General features: G+C 43.3%; 1 protein-coding gene across 1 annotated transcript in view; it reads right to left on the reverse strand.

Annotated features, from left to right (window-relative positions):
* Window positions 1–22645, reverse strand: part of DEPTOR (DEP domain containing MTOR interacting protein) — a 158655-nt gene that overhangs the window by 65935 nt on the left and 70075 nt on the right. The window contains exon 4 of the mRNA XM_004580702.4: window positions 11995–12173. Coding sequence (XP_004580759.2) covers window positions 11995–12173 — 179 coding nt within the window. The remainder of the gene's footprint in view (window positions 1–11994; window positions 12174–22645) is intronic.

A 22645-nucleotide genomic window follows, 5' to 3' on the forward strand; every position in this document is an offset into this window, starting at 1 on the left:
ACCTGCATTTCCAGAGCTGCTTTCTTTTTACTTAGCATGGTTTTTCCAAATTCCTTAAACTATCAGCTGGTTCTGCCATGCATTTAAAACAAGTAATGAATTGGGCTATTTATACACAAAGATTCCCAGCTGTCATACAATATCCAAAGTATGCCCAGCAAATGGCAAATCCTCAAGTGGATGCTCTTGTTGTTCATTCAGCACATTTTTTACTTACTGGATGATACAGACTCTGCACCCTAATACAAGATGCTGATATGTCCCCAAAAATGAAGTTTACATCCATTTTTGGAGTCAGATGCATTTGGGATTTCAGAATTTTTTTAAATGTACTTATTTATTTGAAAGTCAGAGTTACAGGGAAAGGGAGAAAGAGAGAAATCGATCTTTCATCCACCAGTTTATTCCAGATGGTTGCAATGGCCGACTCTAGGCCAGGGCTAAGCCAGGAACTTCCTGGTCTCCAAAGTTGAGGTAGGGGAAGGAGGAGAGAAGAGGCAAGCACTTGGGCCTTCCGTTGTTGCTTTCCCCAGGCTGCTAGCAGGTAGGTGGACTGTAAACGGAGGAGCTGAGACCTAAGGTGGCACTAATGTGAGATGCCAACATTACAGGAGCATCTCTACTGGCTATGCCACAACAGGGGGCCCTGGATTTTGGATCTTTAAGTTGGGGAGGTTCAATTGGAGAAGTTCATGCAAATATTCCAAAATTCAACATACTGTGGAAGCCGAAACATGTCTTGTCCCAAGTGAAAGCAAACTGCCCTAAAACATGTGCAAAGCATTCAAAAGAACACCTCCTGAGGCCTGTCCCAGGACTGTCCAGGTACCTATTCAAGTGATCTGCATGGTCAGCTTGACTCCTGTAATACACAAACTGGATGTAAGGTCTCTTCTGTATAAGCCATTTGCATTGCTCCTGCACAATGCTTTGATTATTATATATTCCTAATTCATTTTCAAAACTGTCAGTCTTAAAATTTATCAGTGGTCTTCTCAGTAGCCTCTTCTTAGTACTCTAGTCTTTGAAGATGTTTGCAATCAATCTTTTTCTCAAAACCTGTGAGAAATTTGATCCTGCCTGTTTAAAGCCCATCTTTTGGACCAAGCCAACGAATGCTCACTGTGTGATGATAAAATACACTCTGACTAAAATTTGGTCACTTTGGAATACTTCCTAAGTTACAAGTCAAGCGGCCGCAACAGCCAGAGCTGCACAGATCTGAAGCCATGAGCAGGAACCTCTCCCAGGTCTCCCATGCAGGTGCAGGGTCCCAAGGCTTTGGGCCATACTCAACTACTTTCCCAGACCACAAACAGAGAGCTAGATTGGAAGTGGAGCCACCAGGAATAGAACATGCACCCATACAGGATCCTGGCACGTGCAAGGTGAGGAATTTAGCCGATAGGTTACTGCGCTGGGCCCTTCATTTCTGTTTCAAGATTCTAAGACCACCTGATCTTCTCCAAATTATCTTTCATGCTTTCGATCATATTCCAGAGAAGCAACCTCCAGCTACCCTAGAGTGGTCCAGACACTACTGCAACAGCAACTGCTGGGCAGGCACATAAAAAATATATCCAAAAGTCAACATCTGCTTCATCTTAAAACTAAGATTTCTGTCACATTCCTGCATCATTTCAACTATGTTGGACCATGTTTCCAAAGTGCACCTGCCTGTACCCATATGTTCATGTGATAACAAGAGCCTTCCCTCTAACATATTCGCATTTCCCCAGCTCAGAGAGGCACAGAAGCAGTGACTTTGGAAGCTGTTCCCCAGTGACCTTTTTATGTGCTGTAAATAAGCTACTTTACACAATAACTGGTTTCATAGAACTAACCAGGAAGCAGGTCCACAAATTTAGGTGTGCAACAATAAGCCACCCCAAATATATCCCCCAAGCATAAAGATTCTTTTGAGAACTGCAGACATAGCAGAAGCATATACATAACAGAAATTAACAAAGAAACTCCATTTGTGAGACCTTCTCCCACTGTACCAAGGAGACAAGGACGCTGAATCACTAGAGCTCCTTAACCAATGGAGAAAGCATGGCCTGGGATGTACATAACAAATCTTCATCTTGCTGAAGGTGCTTTTCCCAGGCCTTTTTGTCTTAGCCAGGTGAGTCATACCCAGTCCCTCCCCTGAGCCTTCTTACCTTGTTTCTGAGAAGAACAGTATTTATGGCATTTAGTATCCAAGTTTTTTTTTAAGATTTATTTATTTTTATTACAAAGTCAGATATACAGAGAGGAGGAGAGACAGAGAGGAAGATCTTCCGTCCAATGATTCACTCCCCAAGTGAGTGTAAGAGCCGGTGCGAAGCCAGGATCTAGGAACCTCCTCCAGGTCTCCCATGCGGGTGCAGGGTTCAAGGCTTTGGGTCGTCCTCAACTGCTTTCCCAGGCCACAAGCAGGGACTGAATGGGAAGTGGAGCAGCTGGGATTAGAACCAGCGCCCATATGGGATCCCGGCGCGTTCAAGGCAAGGACTTTAGCCACTAGGCCACGCCACCAGGCCTTAATATCCAAGTTTAAAGTACCCTTTTGAGACCTAGAGACTCATTTGTACCTCTCTCTGGGTTATTGCCAGTGTACAGAGAAGGTATATAAGCTACACTTTTGCCCACTTTTTTATTGTAAATCAGTCTTTTGTTGCAGGGAATCCCAATTAAGAAGTCATGAAGGGTGGGGAAAAATATTTTTCCTCCCTTGTACAATTTTGCCTTTAGTCTCAAGCTTTTCTTTCGCCTTGTCAAACATACTTTTTCTTCCAGCTCTCCTACCTCCCTGGAATTTGGCTAGGCGATTCCAGGCTTAGACTGAACTCTGACACTGATCTCAATTACTGGAAAGACGCGACTCATTCCTGTTTGGATCTGGCTCTCCCTTCGTGTCTGTCGGAGCATATGTCGCAGCTACTGTCTACCACGGAAGCGTGGGATAATCCCAGCTACAATGGAGCAGCTGGGAGGATCAAAAATATATGGAAAACTGCTTGTGTAATGCACAACATTACACAAGTATATAATTAAAACAAAAGGAAAAGGAGGGCTTTAGGAAGTCTTGAAATTGTGAAAGTGCTCTCACCACAGCTCTGAAAGAGGAAGCCATACGCCTGGACGCAGCAGCGGTAGCCTCATTACCCAGGGTCAGCTGCTGCAGCTGTGAGCAATTTACACACATGGTTATCTGGCATCCATCTCCCAGCACTTAAGGCTAAGATAGTTGGATGCCAGCAAGGCAGTTGGGTGGGAGGCAGAAGTCCAACTGAGAGATCTTACATGAGTAGTTCATCCCATTTGCAGAGGTTACCGAAAAATCTCAGAGTATTTCATCTTTGTTTGGGGGAAATAAACCTGTACATTGTATAAGCTAACAATTGTTATAGTGACACCATCTACCAGGCTATGTAAGTTGATGCAATAAAAGTGGTTTTTTTTTTCCTAGTGTTGTAAGGTTTACCATTAATGTTTTCTACTCTTTAATACGCAAGTGGATAGACTCTGAAGCTAGACTGTCTAGATTTGAATCTTGAATATACCACTTATGAGATCTCAGCTTCAGCAAGCTATTTAACCTCATCTCAGAAGTAAGAATAAGGGGCGGGTGTTGCAGCACAGCAGGTTCAGCCACTACTTGAGATGCCCATATACTATCTCATAGTGCCTGAATGAAGTCGCAGCTACTCCTTTCTGCCAACCCAGCTTCCTGCTAATGTACTTGAAAAACAGTGATTAGTCCAGCCACCACGTGCATGTGGTGAGCTGCTCCCAGGGCAGCCTGACAAAGCTCCAGGAGAGGATCTCTCACGGGGGAGACTCCGAGCTTTGTTAGGCAGGTCTGGCCCCACCTACTGCTTGCTTCGGCTTGAGCTGGGGAGGGGACGGGTAGGAGGTGGGTTCTTGAGTGTAGGGATCTTAACCTCCAGCAACCACCTGGCTGCAGGGGCCTCCGGACAAGATGGTTGCCTCATGCCTACTTCATACGAGCCAGCCACCACGTGCACGTGGTGAGCTGCTCCCGGGCGGCCAATGGGCCATGTGGCACCAGGCTCTGTTTGCTGGCCACCCAGCAGGGGAGCTCTAGTAATTTGGTTGTTTGATTTGCTGCTTAGGTAGCTCCATTGAACTCACACTGATTTGGGGCTGTGAATCAATCTTAAAGATTCCCAGTGACAGTAAATCTTCCTCTGAAGAACTTGTAATTACTCAACAACGCTGAATACCGAACACCAATTCATTCAAAAGCAAAGACTCTGGACATGCACAGTAGGATGTCCCCATTACCTGCCATGATGATGGATCAGCAGAGGGGTCATAGTAGGCAGGGCCAAGACATTAACTATCACTGAGAACCACATCTGGGGGTAGATTGTGTGGAGGGTGTGTGGGCCACACCCTGTGGAAATTCCAACCTCACTGGATGGCTTAGGAGTGGGGATGGTGTCGGTCTAAGCTGGGTGAGACCAAGGAGCTTAACTACAACCACAGATGAAAGAACCCGCAACAGTCTGGACAGGTCAGGGCAGCGGCACCCGAATGTCCATCCTGAATGGGGTGCAGGGTGTGCTGGGCTGCTGCGTATGCCAACCCATGCAATGCCAAAAGGAAGGCCGGTCTGCGCCAGGCACTGGTCCAAAACCCAACAGCAGGTGTGAGAATTCGGTCTGGGAGGGGATAAAGGGGAAGAACTTGGGAATTCTCCTGGTGATCCATAGCTCCCACTGGTGAACAGGAGGTCCAGACCTCGGTAAGGATGGACAAAGTAGCTCCGACTGCTCGTCAATGTATGGAAAGGGGATGGATTGGGCGCCCCAGGCAGTACTGAACAAACCTTAGCCCACAAGTTAAATTGGAAACCAGGATGGACCACAAAACATGCCCAGCTAGGTTCTTGCACCAATTGGTCTGTGTGAGCCAAGGACGATGAGCCACAATGTCTAAGGCAGGGGTCGGCACAAGCAACGGGCTGCGCCAAGCTGAGCCAGAGCAACCACTGGCACACTTAACACTGGCTGGGAACAGGCCCGGTTGGGAAGCTGGTTGGGGGGACCCTGGCTGGGTGGAGGTTCCCACCAAGGGGTGCACAGGCTGGAATGGGGCTGCATTCTGGTCGGGACACAGTTGTAGCATCCCTTGGCACAAGTGTGGACTGACTGGGACTTGGCACACCGGGCAGGGTCAGACTGCAACACCTGGTGTTCTGGAGGACCAGGGTAGATGCGGGACAGACTAGGCTGGGTTTCAACCCCAACTGAGCCATGTATGTGCTATATGTGGGTATGGACGAGCCGTGGCTGGGCTGAAACATCCAACAGCAAGAACCAGAATGTGTTGAAGGCCAGTTAAGGAAAGTCACTGCTCCCGCTGGGACAGGAGGTGAACTGAGTAGTGCTGGCCCACGGACCCACTACCAGTGCGAAACCTGGCATCAGGAGGGGTTCTGACGGAGCAGCCTGAGCAACTCCTCTGACAGGACACGGATCCTACAAATAAGCTCAAGAAGCATGGAAGGAAACAGCCCAGAAGAGGTTATGGAAATTTTCCCACTGGCATACAACTGGCATGCGTTGGGGGCAGACCTGGCTGAATTGGTTCGCATTGTCCACTGGCTAATCCAAACGCCAGAGCAGAGTGTGGGCTGAGCCAGGTTCGGTCGCAACAAAAGCAGTACACAACACAGAATGCCAAGGTGAGGCTGCCTGTGCCAGATGAGACCGCAGTACCCAACCAGTACATGTGAGAATCTGGAAGGGAGGGGCAGAGTCGACAGGTGAATAAGGGGTGGTTCCCTTGCTGGATAACTACTCCCACTGGAGAGTGTGAGCTGGGAAGGGGATGGACCAGACTAAGCAGGGCTGCAGCACCTGTACGCCTAATGTGGACCAGATTAGGGAAGAGCCAGGATGGGTGGACTATTCCTACTAGTGCTAACAAAACTAGAGGGGATGAGAGCTGTCGAGGCTTAACCGTAGCAGAAGCTGGCACTAAGGGCTAATATAGTCAAATCCAACCACAGGGCCACCTGGAGACAGCACAATCCGGGAGTGAGAGTGACCTGGGAGGGGAAATAGTGGGCTCCTTCCTCTTGGGTCACCACTCCCATGGGAGGGCACAAAATAACTAGCACAGGGGCTGGGGTGGCTAGACAGAGAGGAACTCAACAACACCCGTGAGGGCTGGACAGCTGAGCTGGTTGGATGGAACTAAGCTACAATACCATTCGACATTTACGAGAGCCCAATGGGATATGGGGCAGACTGAACTAGTCTGCTATACATGCTGGCAAATTAGGGCAGGGATAGGCCTGGTAGAGGTTATTGGGGGTCGCTCTGACTAGGCTGTAGCTCCCACTGGATGGTGTGATGACCGAATATGTGATGAGCAGAACCAGGATGGACTGCAACACCCATTGGTTCCAGTGGAAGTCGGGGCTGAAGACGGAACCAACCAAGCAATTGCAACCACCAGCTGATCGGGGGGATGGACTGTGCCAGGTCCTGTACTTGCTAGTACATATAGGATTCTGGTCTGGGAACACCTCAGAGTTTCTTTAGGAATCCCCTCAACCGAAATGGTAGACTTAAAACCTTAACCAAGAAAAGACGGAAGATAGAGCAGGTCAATCACCACAGCTATATGTTGGCAACGAAACACTGGACAGAGGGAGACTCTATGATGGACTATATCAGTAGATTATTCAACAGCCTCATTGTGTCTGGAGTGGCGAGATTGGCAGCAATGCATAACTGGTGAACTACCGGGACCACCTGAGCAAGGATCTCAAAGCATGCCCTACATCTGGGACCTGGGGTGGGTGGGAGACTGGGTGGGGCTTATCCTTTAAAATCCCCTGTTACATCAGATATATTAAGGAAACAATATGGAACTAATTGTCTTGCCCATCTTCCTGTAGTGCTTGAACCTCTTTACCCTAATTATGTCAAGATTGCCAAATAAATAAATAAATAAATAAATATTTTTAAAAAGGTAGATGTTGTGCTAAGAGTTTTTAGCACATGTTATTTCATTCTCACCATCCCACAGAGGGAAGAGTTACAATAGCACCCCCTACACAGAACAGCTGCCTTGCCCTGTGGGGTGGACCCAGAGTGATCTGGGAACTTTACTTTGGGAAGGTATCATAAGTCACTAACTGGTAAGGTCACTTTGCACACCTGCTGTATCAGCCTTCCTAAGCTGGACAAACAAGCTGAGTAATGCAGAACACCCACTTTCCTCTGACAGCCTGAATGTTAATGCGGCTGGCCAAAGCTGCACAGTAGAAACCTGGGGCTCTGTGTCAGGAGGCTTCCCTGGGCAGAGACTTGGAGCTTGTACTACTGCATTGCAGTGTGGGAGGAAACAGCCAGTCCTGTGTATCTCTCCCAGAGGGAGAGCACAGAAGGCTAGGCCTGGATTTCTCCAGACTCCACCTGAGATGTCAGTCTTGATGATTCTGCTATGGATCCTTTCACTAGAAGAAGCCTCAGCCATGACTACAACCACAGGCTGAGTCCTCCTAATACAGCACTGTACATGTAGATGGCCATAGTATATCACAATAATCTTCTCCCAGGGGCCAGCACTGTGGTGAAACATATAAAGTGGCATCCCGTGGTGCCAGCATCCCATAGCGAGATCCCTGGCTGCTCTACTTCTGTTCCAGGTTCCTGCCAAAGAACCTGTGAAAGCAGCAGAAATGGCCTACATGCTCAGGCCCTACACCCACCCACATGGTAGACCCAGAAGGAGCTCCTAATTCTTGACTTTTTTCTGGTCCAGCTCAGGCTGCTAGGGTAATGTTGGGACTAAATCAGCACAGGGAGGATCTCAATCTCTCCTTCTCTCTAACTCTGCCTTTCAAATAAACTAAATCTAACAAAAATTAACAGATATCTTCCCCAAATGACTCTAAATCTACCTCTTTCAAAATCTGAAGAGTGAAGTGAGTTATATTGCAGTCTGCAACAACACCCTTATGAGCATAAATTCGAATCTCAATTGTTCCACCACCTATGCTTCTTGCTAATTTGTCTCAGAAGGCAGCTGAGGATGGTCCAAGCACTTGGATGCCTGCCACTCATGTGAGAAACCAAGACGGAATTCCAGCCGCCCCCCCGCCCCCACTTCAGCCTGGCTCAGTCCCAGCTGTTACAGCAACTTGAAGATGGAAAGCTCTCTATGGCTCACCCACTCTCTCCCTTGTATAACTTCGCTCTGCAAATAAATGAATCAGTAAATGTTTTTAAAAGAAAGAAATTGAAAAAAATTAAAAACATTTGAGGAAGGAAAAAGTTAAGAGGTGTCAATTCAGTTGGTCACTTAATGGATGAAGGAAATAAGATGTAAAACTAAACATTCCCCTCCAATGACTGGGTTCATTGCATTGTGCCAAGTGGCCACACCCCATTATCCACATCTCCGGCTTCAGCAAGCACACACCTTGCAGCTACTGGCTGGTTTTGCAACCCTGGGAAATACACAACATCATAACATCATAACATCTAGAACATGGTCGACTTAGTGCCTTGGGACATTGTAAAAATCCACACTTTAAAAAGGTAGGTAAATATCCACATGAGTGGTCTGTATCAGACACTCGTTTAAATACATACATGCACACATACATCTGTGCACAAATATGCATGCATGTTAATTACTCATCTAACAAGTCTGGCCTTGATGACAGAACGTCATTGGTTAGTGTTTCACAAGAGGGCCAGCTTTTGAAACCCACTGGTTTCAGTCTAGGGAATGGCTTTTGTCCAGAAACCTGCTCAAAACCTAAGGCTGACTTCCTTCAATGTTTAACCTGTGAAGTTAATCATTGGCCAGACAACTCAGAGCTCTGCTTAAGACAGTAGTGGGGTATTTATCATAAGCTCCTACATACATAGATATGGCAGCCACATCTTCCTAACTCTCAATTCGAACGTGTTGTGATGTAGCAATAAATTGTCATGCTGGGAACCTGGAATTCCCTTGAAAACCTTAGTGTATAAAGTATTCTGTCTCGTAAAATCATGCAAAACATACTTCACTGGTTCAGATTTGCCATTAATGATACTTTTATTTTATCCTTTATGTCATACTTTTAAAGCACTTAGGTTTATAGCATTGTAAAATTACACTAATGGTTGTGTTACCATTCACTCCTTGGAAATAACTCATGCCATTGTCTATCTTCTCTCATTCAATATTGAGTCAGTGGATTCAAGTACAAGAGGGTGGCTTTCTCACAGAACTTGGTATCACTGAATTGTGCTTTCAGCCAAGAAGACATAAACAACTTTAACCAGAGAACACTGTTATTCCCTAGAGAAGGTCCAGACACTCCAACTATCTCCAGTCCATATTCCCAGCAGTCATGTCCATTTGGATATCCCACATGAGAGGCCTCAAGTTATTTAATCCTATCTGCCTTACAGTTAACAATACTGTATTATGTACCTAAAATCTACTAAGAGGCTAGACTTCATATTAAGTGTTCTTACCACATTGAAATAAACTTTTAAAAGTCTTACTTCATAAGGATGGAAAAGTTTAATGAATTAATAAAGGCAATAAAGTAAAACCAACAAATGAATGAAGTTCTGCTACTTTTGAATCACTTCTATGTGCACTTTATAATCCTAACTCCACTATAAGATATTTAAGGTCAGCAACCTCACTGGCAATATGCTTTCCTATGCATTTTCCCCTCCTCAATGAACATGGCCCAGTACTAGACATTAGCTCAGCAACAGACAGTTTGAACTCAGTTACGTTAGTATCACACAGGAAAAGCACAGAGATACACTGAGTGCCATCCCAACCGATGCATTAATAGTTTTCAAAATATTTGATCCCAACATACAGTAACAAATAATTTTAGGTTGCAACCCAATACAAACACAAATATTACATAAACACATGTGCTCTATAAAACACACACATATATATGTATATATATATATTCTAATAAATGTCCACATATTTTATTTAACTCCAACTGAAATGAAAGTTTTCCAAAGTGTTACTTACCATTACTACATGAAATATGCTTATGGACTGGCATTGTAGCATAGCAGGTAAAACCACTACCTGCAACACAAGCATCCCATAAGGGCACCAGCTGGAGTACCACCTGCTCCAGTGCCAAGCCAGCTGCCCGCTAATATGCCTGGAAAAAACAGTGGAGGATGATCCCAATACTTGGTCCCTAGTGTATCAGTGGGTGACATAGAAGTTCCTGGCTCCTGGCTTCAGACAAGCCCATGTCTGGCCATTACAACCATTTGGGGAGTGAGCCAGCATTGATTAAGATGAACTTTCCTATTAACATTGCCTTGACTGTGTTGCATATATTTTGATATGGTGGTGTGGATGCCTTCATTTGTTTCAAGCAATTTTTTATTTCTCCTTTGATTTCCTCTATAACTCATTGCTCATTTAGTAGCATATTATTCAATCTACTGGTATTTGTGTGTCTTCTCCAGGATGGTCTGAGAATATGCATGCTACAATTTTGATTTTTATAAATGAGAAAGGGTTAAGTAGCCAGTAACCAGCACAAGGAATCCACAGCCTATTCCCTCATGTAGCCTGCTTGGAGTAGTCACACTCTTGTGTTCACCTCTCTAACATTAAGTAGGGCTGACCTGGAAACCAACTGATTATTGCGGAAATGACAGTGTGTGAATTTCAAGGCTAATTTGAAAACCACATGGCTTCTGTTCTTAAAAAAAATCTACTTATTTTACTTTAAAGTCAGAACTATGGAGGTTGTTGGGATCTTCCATCTCATGTTCCACTCTCCAAATAATTGCTATGGCCAAGCTGGGTCAGTCCAAAGCTGGAAGCCAGGGTTTTTCATGGGTTGTGTTGTTTTGTTTTCACCAGTTCTTCTATGTGGGTACAGGGGACCAAGGACTTGGGTCAATGCCTGATACTTTCCCAGGCCATTAATATGGAGCTGGATCAGAAGTGGAGCAACAAGAACATAACTGGCATCAGCCCATACGGGAGACCAGTGCCACAGGCACAGGATTAGTTTGCTATGCCACCACGCCCTCCATTGGTTTGTGTCTTAATCTCTTGGATCATTTCCTCTGTTGGAAGTCAAACTGCCATATAATGAGAATTTTCAAACAGCCTTCTGACAAAGCTTATAGAAAAACAGCCTACTGCAAACAGCTATTATCAATTTGTAGAGCAACAAGTGAGCCAGTGTGGAGGTGATGGCTCCATACTCAAGTCTTCAGATGTGTACAGCCCAGATGTTGACAATGTGACTGCACCTCACATGACACCCAAGAACAGAGCTGCCTGGCTAGGCCTCGTGCAAACTCCTGACCCACAGAAAATGCCTGAGATTAAAAATTATTGGCTATTGTTTTACACTATCAAATTTTGGGATGGCTTGTCCTACATTACATTTTAGGATAATGTGTTACACAGCAACAGGTAACTCGTTACAGTTCTTAACTAACATTATATTGTAACATTATAATTCTGTCCTAAAAAGAAGGTGAAGCTTTTATGATTGTCCATTTGATAAACTCTTCATTGTGGTTGCTCATGTAGTTTAGTCAATTTCCATTCTCCTCTTACAATCACTTTTGTGGCAAGCATCTATTTCCTAAATCCATGCATGTTGTACTTAATCATGTGAGTTCCTCTGGCCAACTGGACATGGAGTTGTGATGTTAATATCACATGTGACTAGCAGCTTTTACAGGCACTACAAGAATCTGCCTGGCTACTTCAGTTGCATCAGCTAGCTGCAGAAACAACACACCTGAGATAGCAGAGGCTTCGTTAGCCTTAGTTTCACAAGATTTGAATTTGACCTCTAGACTGGCAAAAGTCAACCGGAGTCTAGGCAGAAACACAACTGACTCACAGACTCGTGAGTGAAAAATAAGTGCTTGTTGCTGTAAACCACAAAGTGAGGGAAGGGGGCTGTTTGCTACCGCAGCAAAGACTGAGTAACACACTCACCATGCTGTATGATGCCATGCTCCATGAGCCGGTGGCAGAGCTGCTCTGCCTCTTTTCTTGTTGTAGCTTCACCTTCCTGAACCAGCCAGTCCAGGAATTCAGATGCCATGAAGGTGCGTTCATACTTGACCCCCTCCTCTTCCCTGGGCTGCAACATTGTATTTTCAGGGCTCATCAACCTGGGAGGAAAAAAGGGGAATAGAAAAATATTACAACCTTGCACAAAAGGATAACAGCTCATTTGAAATCCCACACCATGGACTTCACGGTAAAGTTGTCAGGCATATGCAGATGTCCTATGTTGCCAGAACATATTTTTAAAGAGCTCCAGATGTGAATAATATTGGGAAGGGTACTGGATGCAATGCTTGGAACTCTGCTTGGAACTCCTGCATCCTATGTTCGAGTTCCAGGGTTTGAGTTCCAGCTCAACTTCCTGCTAATGTACACCTTGGGATACAGCACGGATAGCTTAAGAACTTGGATCCCTGACACCCATGTGGGAGAGTCAGATGTAGTGCCTGGCTCCTGGCTTCAGTCTGGTCTATCCCAACAACTGCAAGCAACTGGAAGTACCTGAAACATCATACAACATACTGTTCACCTCCAGCATTTTCAGAGTTAAAGCTCAGCTCTACTGGAGAAAGAACATACAAGGAGGAATTAGATTTAAGTGTGTCTCCAATGGACCAATCAGTAGCAATGAGTTGTTTTTTTTTTCCAATAATGTAATGGTATCTTCACCAGCTGCTGTGAGAATCCTATCCCAGCTTCAGTTAAACAATTTTAGCATTCAAAAATAATATATGTATATATGTATGTGTGTGTGTGTGTGTGTGTGTGTATATGCTGTGTTATAACATTTAACTAATCACTACCCCTACATGCTAAATTTGTGTCTGATAGATTTGAACTGATGGAGATGAAGTCCTTAAGTTCCTCCCACTTTTTTAGAAGAACTGTCTAAATAATACTGTGTGAAAGCCAGGGAAGAGACACAGAATTACAAAGCTAGAGATCTGGGATTCAACCAAACCTCTGCCATAAACTAGTCATATAATTTCTCACTACGTCAGTGCGCCCAAACTCCTATTAAATGGGAAGAGAATATCGGTCCTCCTCCCTTCACTGTATTGTAATGATCACCAGAAACTTTCTGGAGAAAAAAAGGCATGAAATTTCTAAGTGTGTAAGTGTCTGCTTTTCAAAAAAATTATTTATTTGAAAGAGCATCAGCAGGAGAAGGAAAGATAGAGGAATCCTCTATCAGTTAGTACACCCCCTAGATGAACACAACTTCCAAGGCCGGCCCAGGCTGAATCCAAGAACCTGGAACTTCACCCTGGTGATGGACAAACATTTAGTCCATCACATGCTGCCTTCCCAGGTACACTAGTCCAGAGCTGGGACACGAACCAGCATCCTGACTGAACCTACTGTGCTACAAAATGACCCCTAAATATCTTCTTTTGTACTCAGAGTGGTTATAAATGCTATTAACATGCAAAACTTATTTAAAATACCCTCATTTGGCATGTAACAGAACTCATTTGAAAACTTCATGTTTAGATCTTTCCCCCAGGATAATCGCCCCCATACTGTTTCTTAGGAAAAACCATGAGGCTGGCTTCCCAGCCTCATGAGTTACAATGAGTAATAAGAATTCTACTACACATAATAATACCCAGCCCTTGGCAAAAAGTGAATAGACATGTACAATGACATGAATAAGGCTGGTATCACAGATAATGACAAGTGGAAAGATGGCTACATTGGTTCCACTCATGCCTCTTTCCAATGGGATGCCACCTCATCCCATGCAGAGGTTGATTGTATTTCATCTTCCCTTGAACTTGGGCTTATTCATGACTTGTTGGGACCACCAGCATGCAACAGAAGTTACATTATGTAGCTTCTAATACCAGAGTTTGAAAGGTCTTGCAATTCCCTTATTCTGCAAATGGCAATGCCAACCTGAGATCCCCACGTCAGAAAGTAGGTCTATCCTCCTCGAGGGGAAGGGCCCACAAAGGAGGACAACCACAGTGTCCAGATATCAACACCAAATCCTAGGTGACTGAGTGAGGCCATGCTGGACCTTCTAGGTCAGCTAACCCTCCATGATCCACATGAATGAACACAGATAAAACCAGCGAAGCAACACCCCCATAACCCCACAGGGCCAGCAGAAATAATACATCCTTCCCTGTCTTAAACTATATAAAGGCTTAAGATGATTATTTTTGTTTTTGCAGGGAGAGATAACCAAGACAACTTATAGTTCTAAACAATTACAAAAAAAATACATAACCATCTGCAAACACATACTCAATTACATAGCTTACAGACTACCAAACACATACTCAATTACATAGCTTAGAGACTACTGAGGAAATGATGAATGTTGGCAGTTCCTGGAAATAAACTGCAGAGACTAGAGTCATAGTGAGGTCAATCAGGAATGATGGGAATCTAGAACAGAGAATGGGAAGACCTATGGGCAAACCCACCTAAGGAAAACCATCATGCCTTTCTCCTTGGGGCCCTAAAATAAGGTATTTTGCCATGAAAAGAGAGGAAAATCTAGTACCCCACACAAGGTCTTTCCCAGAGACCAAAGAGAATCATCGGCTCACCCGACTATAACCTTTTGTCATTCCAGAGTCCCTAACTAAGTGGTTTCACAGTTGTTTCCTAGAACACTACCTTTCAAAAAGCAGTGGTTGAATAAATAAGTTCATTTATCTGTATTGCACGAAATACATCATTTTCTAAGTAACCATTTATCCAAACTGATAACCATAGGATGTTCTGGTGTAGGCACAGGTGAACTTGACTGTTTTACATTATTAATACTCTCCATTTGAAATACAGGCGTAGGTGCCTAGCCTTTATCCTTGATTTTCTTTTAAAAAATGTATCATTTATTTGAAAGGCAGAAAGATAAGGAGAGAGGCCAAGACAGAGAGATCTTCCATCTGCTGGGATGCTATCTCAAGTGGCAGCTTAATGCCCTGTGCCACTAGAACAGTCCCCTGTATCTCCAGTTGTCAGCCCCCTGCCTCAACCAGCTGCACAATTTTCCTTCTAGGTTGTGGAAAAGACCCAAAAGTGCATGGGACTAAATCATTACATCTCTTATAACCAGAAACTTGACTAGCCAGCCTAGAGCTAAGGAGCTGGCGGCCTCTGGAAAACTGGTTCACTGCTTCTGCCAACAGGAAAGAAATGAACCTGGAAGGTCCTCCTGGCTTGGTTCAGCATGCTGTTTAAAGCAGGCCCCATCAGCTCAACTCTTCCTTATTGCATTTCCCATTATAATCAACTGATGTCCCAAGCCTTTCTTGGGATTTTAGTAATAATATATTGTGACAATGTTAAAGTAAGCATCTGACTTATTACTCAATCCAATTATCTCTTGTAACAAACTACCCTCAGATACAATGGCTTAAAATAATTACCATTTAATTCTATCTTAGCATTCTATGTGTTGCCCTGGAGTTTAGCTTGAAGTCACTCGCACAAGTGCTGTAGATGGTAGCCAGCTGCCATCCCCCTTCAGACTGTTCCTCACAACAGCCTCTCTCGCCAGCAAGGCAACCTGGGCATCACACAAGAGGAAATAGATGCTTCCAGAACCACTTCTTCTTCCTCATTCTCCATTTTCCTTTCCTCCTCCTCTTCCATCTTTATTCAAATGTAATTCAGATGCCACACATTCAACGTCTATATTAGTGGTTTTTAGGAAGAAAGGGATTATCACTATGTTCTTGGAATTTTATCTACAAACCATACTGAATCTGTTAAACATTACTGCAAAATTTAAATAAATAAAAATAAGTAAAAAACACAAAGATCTAATTAGAACTTGTAAAAATCAGATACGGGTAACTTATGCAACTGTCTTCACAATCCAAGCGAAAAGATTGTATTCCACCCAGGAGGGAATTCTTAGCCACTTTCCACTTGCTCATTTCTCCAACCCAGGCAAATGCTAACAAATGCTCTTCATATATGAACAAGACTACTGTGGACACTGCACATCAATGTGCTTATATGACATGCAGTCTAGGGGACAGTGCATAGCTCCACCAGCTAATCCTTTCCTCTGCAAATGCTGCCATCCCATATGGGCACTGGTTCATGTCCCAACTGCTCAGCTTCCCATCCAACTTCCCTGCTTGTGACCTAGGGAAGACACAGAGGATGGCTCAAAGCCTTGGGACACTGAACCTGCATGAGAGACTCGGAATAGACTTCTGACTCCTGGCTTTGGATTGGCTCGCTCAGCTCCACTAGTAGCAGCCATTTGGGAGGTGAACAGGGTAAGAAAGATCTTTTTCTCTCTGTCTCTCTCCTCTCTATAAATCTGCCTTTCCAACAAAAATTAAAATTTTTACAGGATTTTTTCTTAAAATAAAAAGCAAATATATAATCTAACATGATCAGCCTCTTCCAGAACAGTGCTTTCAAGGTTCATCCATGTTGTAAGCATGTATTGTGTGTATCAGTATTTCATTTAATCACTTTATTGCCAAATAATATGGCATTGAATAGACATAACACAATTTTGCTTATCTATTCATCAAGGTCATGAACATTTCAGTCTTTCCATCTTTGGTCAATGTGATCATTCATAAAACAAGATTTTTATAGGCATATATTTTCATTGTTCTTATATATACATACAAAAATGGAACTGTTAGTTCATATGGTGCTACTATTTAAACTTTTGAGGAGTTACCTGACTAGTTTCCAAAGTACCTTTGCTGTTTTATGATTCTCCTGTTAAAATAAGTATGAAGATTCTGATCTCTCCACATTTTAGTCAGAAGTCATTTTTAGGTGAATCAAGATGCAATGGAGTAAGGACATGTTTAAACAAATAGAGAATCATTAGCCAGGGTGAAGCAGGGTGAAATGTGAGAGGAGAGGCTGGCAGCAGAGGGGCACCTGGAGACTGACGGACACTGGAAAGCAGTGGAGACAACGGTGCAGTGCTGCAGAGACTGATACCCCAGTGTCAGCAAGAAGCAATCTGAGCTCCCCAGCAGCCTGAGCACCAGCAGACAGGTGGGAAGAGGAGTTCATCAGATCAGCAGGTGAACGCAGACCAAGAACTGCTCATTCTTCCGATTTGTTTGATTCAACCAGCAGCAGATCCCAAAAAGGCTGTGTGAGAACAAAGTGGATTTCACAGCCCAGACTCCACCAGAGCCACATTGAGCACCATGTTGTGTAGGGAGGGACAGGACTGCACATGCACTAAGCTAGGAGCAAACTCATTTCTGCTTTAGTGCATTGCACTGATGTGCCATCCTACAGGTTCAACCCAAAATAGGTCTGGATATCCCCCAGAACTAACGGCCAGCAGATCCGGAACTCCATCAGTGGCACATCAGGCACCATTTTGTATAGAGTGGCAAATGCAATGACACTGCAGGGACAACAGTGAGCTGTGCATGTGCTGAGCTGGGAGCAAGCTGACTTCCAGCTCAGTGCATTGCACTGTTCCCACAGGGAAAATAATATTGACTTTAGCATCCTACAGGTCAAAATAGGTCCAGGTAGCCCTCAGACCTGAGGACCAGCACTTTCCAGCAAGATCAGCACCACCAAAATTCTAGTTATTTAGAACACCTGATGAGAAGCCAAAGTGGGAGAAAGGTTTATAGACAACAGTACAACCACAGCACAGGATCACAGGAAGTGGAGACTGGTAAGCCAAAAGCTGGGGCTACAGAGACCGTGGTAGAAATCTAACACAAGAACCCAGACGTGAAACTCGCTGGAGGGAGTGGCACAAGTGACTGCAAACAAAGAACCGGGTACCAACTACAGTTAAGTAAAATCAAACTGTAGACCTGTGGGTGACACAGCTTAGAAACCTGCCCCAAGGAGAAGAATCTGATAACCAGAAGTACAATGACCAAGAGCAAAGGAGAAGACAAGGGCACAATGAATATTACTGAGGATTCCCTTACAAAGGAGCAAAAGCCTTTGCCAACCTCAGAGTTAACTGAGGAAGATATCAACAAAATGAGGGTTACTAAATTTAGAAAACTCATTTTAAAGCTTCTGATCAACAATGAGAAGCACATAGAGGAATTCAAGCAATTTAAGGAATATGTCACACAGGAAATAGCAATACAGCCAAAATCAAGCTGAAATATTGGGAATGAAGGATGCAATAGAGCCAAATTTTACAAATTCAGTGTAAAGTCTCACTAATAGGGTGAATGAGGCAGAAGAAAGAATCTCAGAATTAGAACATATTTCTAGTCACAATATGGAAACAATCAAAAAGCTGGAAGTAGAGCTGAGACAAGCTAAAAAAAAATTAAGAATTAAGAGACACTCTTTTTTTTTTTTATAAAGATTTTATTATTATTGGAAAGCTGGATATACAGAGAGGATGAGAGACAGAGAGGAAGATCTTCCATCCGATGTGTCACTCCCCAAGTGAGCCGCAACGGCCCGGTGCGCGCCGATCCGATGCCGGGAACCTGGAACCTCTTCCAGGTCTCCCACACAGGTGCAGGGTCCCAAATCTTTGGGCCGTCCTCGACTGCTTTCCCAGGCCACAAGCAGGGAGCTGGATGGGAAGTGGAGCTGCCGGGATTAGAACCGGCGCCCATATGGGATCCCGGGGCTTTCAAGGCGAGGACTTTAGCCGCTAGGCCACGCCGCCGGGCCCAAGAGACACTCTTAAAAAGCCAAATATAAGAGCTATGGAAGTTCCAGAAGGCACAGAAAAAGAAGCTGGGTTTAAAAATGTACTTAATAAAATAATAAAGGAAAATTTCCCTAATCTGGAGAAAGAATTAGGAAATAGAATTGAATTGCACAGAACTCCCAACTGGGTTGAACAAAGGTGATCTTCACCACGACAAATGATAATCAAGCTCTCTCCAAACTTAAAAAAACATGCTTAAATGTACACGTGAAAAAGATTGACACATAGAGAAATAGCAATTAGATTCACAGCTGACCCCTCACAAGAAACTCAACAGGCCAGAGGAAAATGGAGCGACATATTCCAGATTCTAAGGAAAAAAACTGTCAGCCCAGGATAACATAGCCAGCTAAGTGCCCCTTTGTATTTGGAAAGGAAATAAAATAACTTTTCCAAGGTAAAGAATAGCTAAAAATACATACCTCTCCTAGATCTGCCCTACAAATGAAACTTAAAGATGTTCTTTTGACAGAGAAAAGCAATAGCACCCACCAAATACAAAGGCAAATATGAACATCCCAGTGAAAGAACAACAGAAGACTAAATTAAACCATGAAAAACCTATCACTAAATGACAGGACAAAATTGCCACCTACTCATATTAAAACTGAATGTAAATGACTTGAGCTCATCAATGAAATGTCATAGATTAGTGGACTGGATCAAAAAACAAAACCCGTCTATCTGTTGCCTACAAGAGACATATCTCACCAACAAAGATCAATGGAAATTGTATCTCATGGGTTTTGATGTTTTTGTTTTTATTTTCATTTCTTCCAGTTTTCTTCTTATTAAATTCTTCACTGACTCATAGGTCATACAGTAGCATCATTTGCTTCAAGAAGGTTCTTGATTTTAATTTCTTCATTGACACATTAGTCATTCAGTAGCATGTTATTTAGCTTCATGGCATTGTAAATTTCTTTTTTCCTTCCTGCTGTTGATTTTGTTTTGTGGCTTTCCATTTAAGGGAATGTATAGTAACTGTGTAATGGATACTATCATATCCAAATGTGAGGATACGATGTATTATGCATCTCTACCTCCAGATCAAAGATGGACTCCCCAGTGAAAATGTTAAATTTTATCTTGACAATAGAATGCTGGACTGCATTCCATTTTCCATGCCTGCAGTAATGGACTTATGACTGTTTATGAAGAACTATGCTATTGAAATAATATAGGGAAAATCAGTGGGGGATAGGGGCTAAGAGAAACTCCAGAGCCTCTGGAAATGTATCATGAAATAAGAATAAGAATATGAAAAAAGAAACAAATAAAACGCAAAAACAAGCAGAACAGAAGTCATTTTACTTGAATTTTTCTGAGACAGAAGCCTTAATGCATGTGAAATGGTATCTCAGTGAGATTTGGATTTGTCTTTTTCCTATTATTAATAATACTGAACAAGTTTTCATATTCTTGTTGTCCACCTGTGTATCTACTTTGGGGAAATGTCTACCAAGGGTTGTAGTTTAAACCTAGGTTATTAGCCCTCTTTGCTATTCAATTTTAAGTCTTCTTTGTATGTTCAGTATATTATATTTATTATTGAATTTTGAGAGTTCCTTAATGTTCAAGTCTGTTGTCAGGCATATCATTTACAAATATTTCCTCCCATTCTACATGTTTTCTTCTTTTTGTCTTCACGATACTTCTTGTAGCAAAAAAGCTTTAAACTTTGATACAGTCCAATTTATTTTTCTCTTTAGTTTTGTGTTTTTTGGCATCATATCCAAGAAATCACTGTCTAGCTCAAGCCAAAAAGCATTTTCCCACATTTCCTCCTAAGAGTTTTGTAATCTTTGCTCTTACATCTAATTGCATTATCCATTTTGAGTTAATTTTTATATGGTACAAAGGCACAAGTTTGCTATTTTACAGGCAGCTAGCCAATTGTCCCAGGACTATTTGTTGAATATTTTCCTGCTGAATTATCTCGGTACTCATGTTAACTACCAAACAATTACACCAGACCCACTTACCCCCAAGTTTCATAAGTCACCAAATGCAATTTCATAAGTCACCAAATGCAATTTCATAAGTCACCAAATGCAATTTGTCCTAAATTACACTGATTAAGGCAATGCTGGATACAAGTCAGGTTCCGAGGGAAGTGGACATGGATGTCACCTCTTTGTGGAGTAGGCAACACGTACACATGGGAATAGGAAGGGACATTTGGGGACATTTTTGGAGAAGAGTTAATTTTCTGTTCTATTTCAGTCAGCAGAAGGGTAACTTCAATATCGGTCATTGCTGTGTTGTGGCAAAGCAGATGCAAGCCCCACTTCGGACCCCAGCTTCCAGCATCAGAGTCCTGGCTTGAATCCAGATGTTCTGCTCCAGACCCAGGTCTGTGCTGGGCCTCTGCTGCCCACTGCCTCCTGCTGCGGTTATTCCCCAAAGGGCTATTGCACTGACTGGGGAAGAAAGCAGCGGATGGAACACCAATCTTTGTCTTGTTATTCTGCCTTTCAAATAATCTTTCAAAAACTATGTATAGATCATTTGTAGTTTGTTGTTTTACTTATTTTGCTTTTCTGAGACCACAGGGTAGTTTTAAAGGCATGGGCTCTAAAGCCAGACTAATCATAACTGCCTACTTGTGAGCTGTGTCTCTGCTTCCATGTACAGCATGAGGGTAATAACTGGGGGAATCACTGTGCAGCTTAAAAGCAGCAATACACAAAAGGTTTTTATCCATAATGCCTGGCACACAATAACACTGAAAATTTCAACTACGATGATGATAATGAATATAAAAATCTTATAGATGGAGGCATTCGAGAAAATAGCAAATCCCTTTCTTGGTATCAAAAATGAAAATTCAATATGTATTTATATAGACATGAATATTCATTTCATTTTAACAAGCAACCAGAAGTATATAAGATACTCTGGAGCATGTTATGTGATTCAGAATATGCTGTGTGACATGTCTTGCACACTGGCCTAAAATCATGGCATAACGACACACACCATGCAATTAAGCATTAAAAACAATGGTTCCTGGGCCCGGCGGCGTGGCCTAGTGGCTGGAGTCCTCACCTTGAATGCCCCGGGATCCCATATGGGCGCCGGTTCTAATCCCGGCAGCTCCACTTCCCATCCAGCTCCCTGCTTGTGGCCTGGGAAAGCAGTCGAGGACGGCCCAAGGCTTTGGGACCCTGCACCCGCATGGGAGACCTGGAAGAGGTTCCAGGTTCCTGGCTTCGGATTGGCACAGCACCGGCCGTTGCGGCTCACTTGGGGAGTGAATCATCAGACAGAAGATCTTCCTCTGTCTCTCCTCCTCTCTGTATATCTGACTTTTAATAAATAAATCGATCTTTAAAAAAAAAACACACACACACACACAATGGTTCCTGCAAGCTCTCAGCAGCTTCTGAATGTGCTATGAGCCAGTTCCCTGCCTTCCTGGATCTGAGTCAGCTTTCCCAGCTCACACTAATGCAAAGGGAAGACAGAAGCACAATCGAAGGAACTGCCACAGCAAGGGCCAGCACAAGAATAGAAAGAAACTGATAGTGATCTCCCAGGACATTGGGGAAAAATTCAAAAGAGCTGCGAAGGCCCCATCTGATGTTGGAATGTACATGAATGCCGTACAGGAGCAAAAACAAGGGCCCACTGGACTATCAGCCCAAAAAGAGATCTTGGAACTTACGGTCACTTTATTCAATGAAATTCATGTGTAGTATCACAATAAACTATGTTTAAAAGCACAGGATCAAGCTGTATACACATGACAATCCTTATTTGATATTAAAAACTAAAAACTCAACTGCTTCTTAGAATTTGGGCTAAGATCAAGTGTAAAACTAACAACTCTCATCAAGTACTGGAAGTGCTGCCTCTGGGAGTTCTCTGTTACTCAAATTCTCCCAGAATGTGCTACATTTGTAGCAAGAA

The sequence above is a fragment of the Ochotona princeps genome, chromosome 9, assembly GCF_030435755.1.
Source record: "Ochotona princeps isolate mOchPri1 chromosome 9, mOchPri1.hap1, whole genome shotgun sequence".
Classification (NCBI taxonomy): Eukaryota; Metazoa; Chordata; class Mammalia; order Lagomorpha; family Ochotonidae; genus Ochotona; species Ochotona princeps.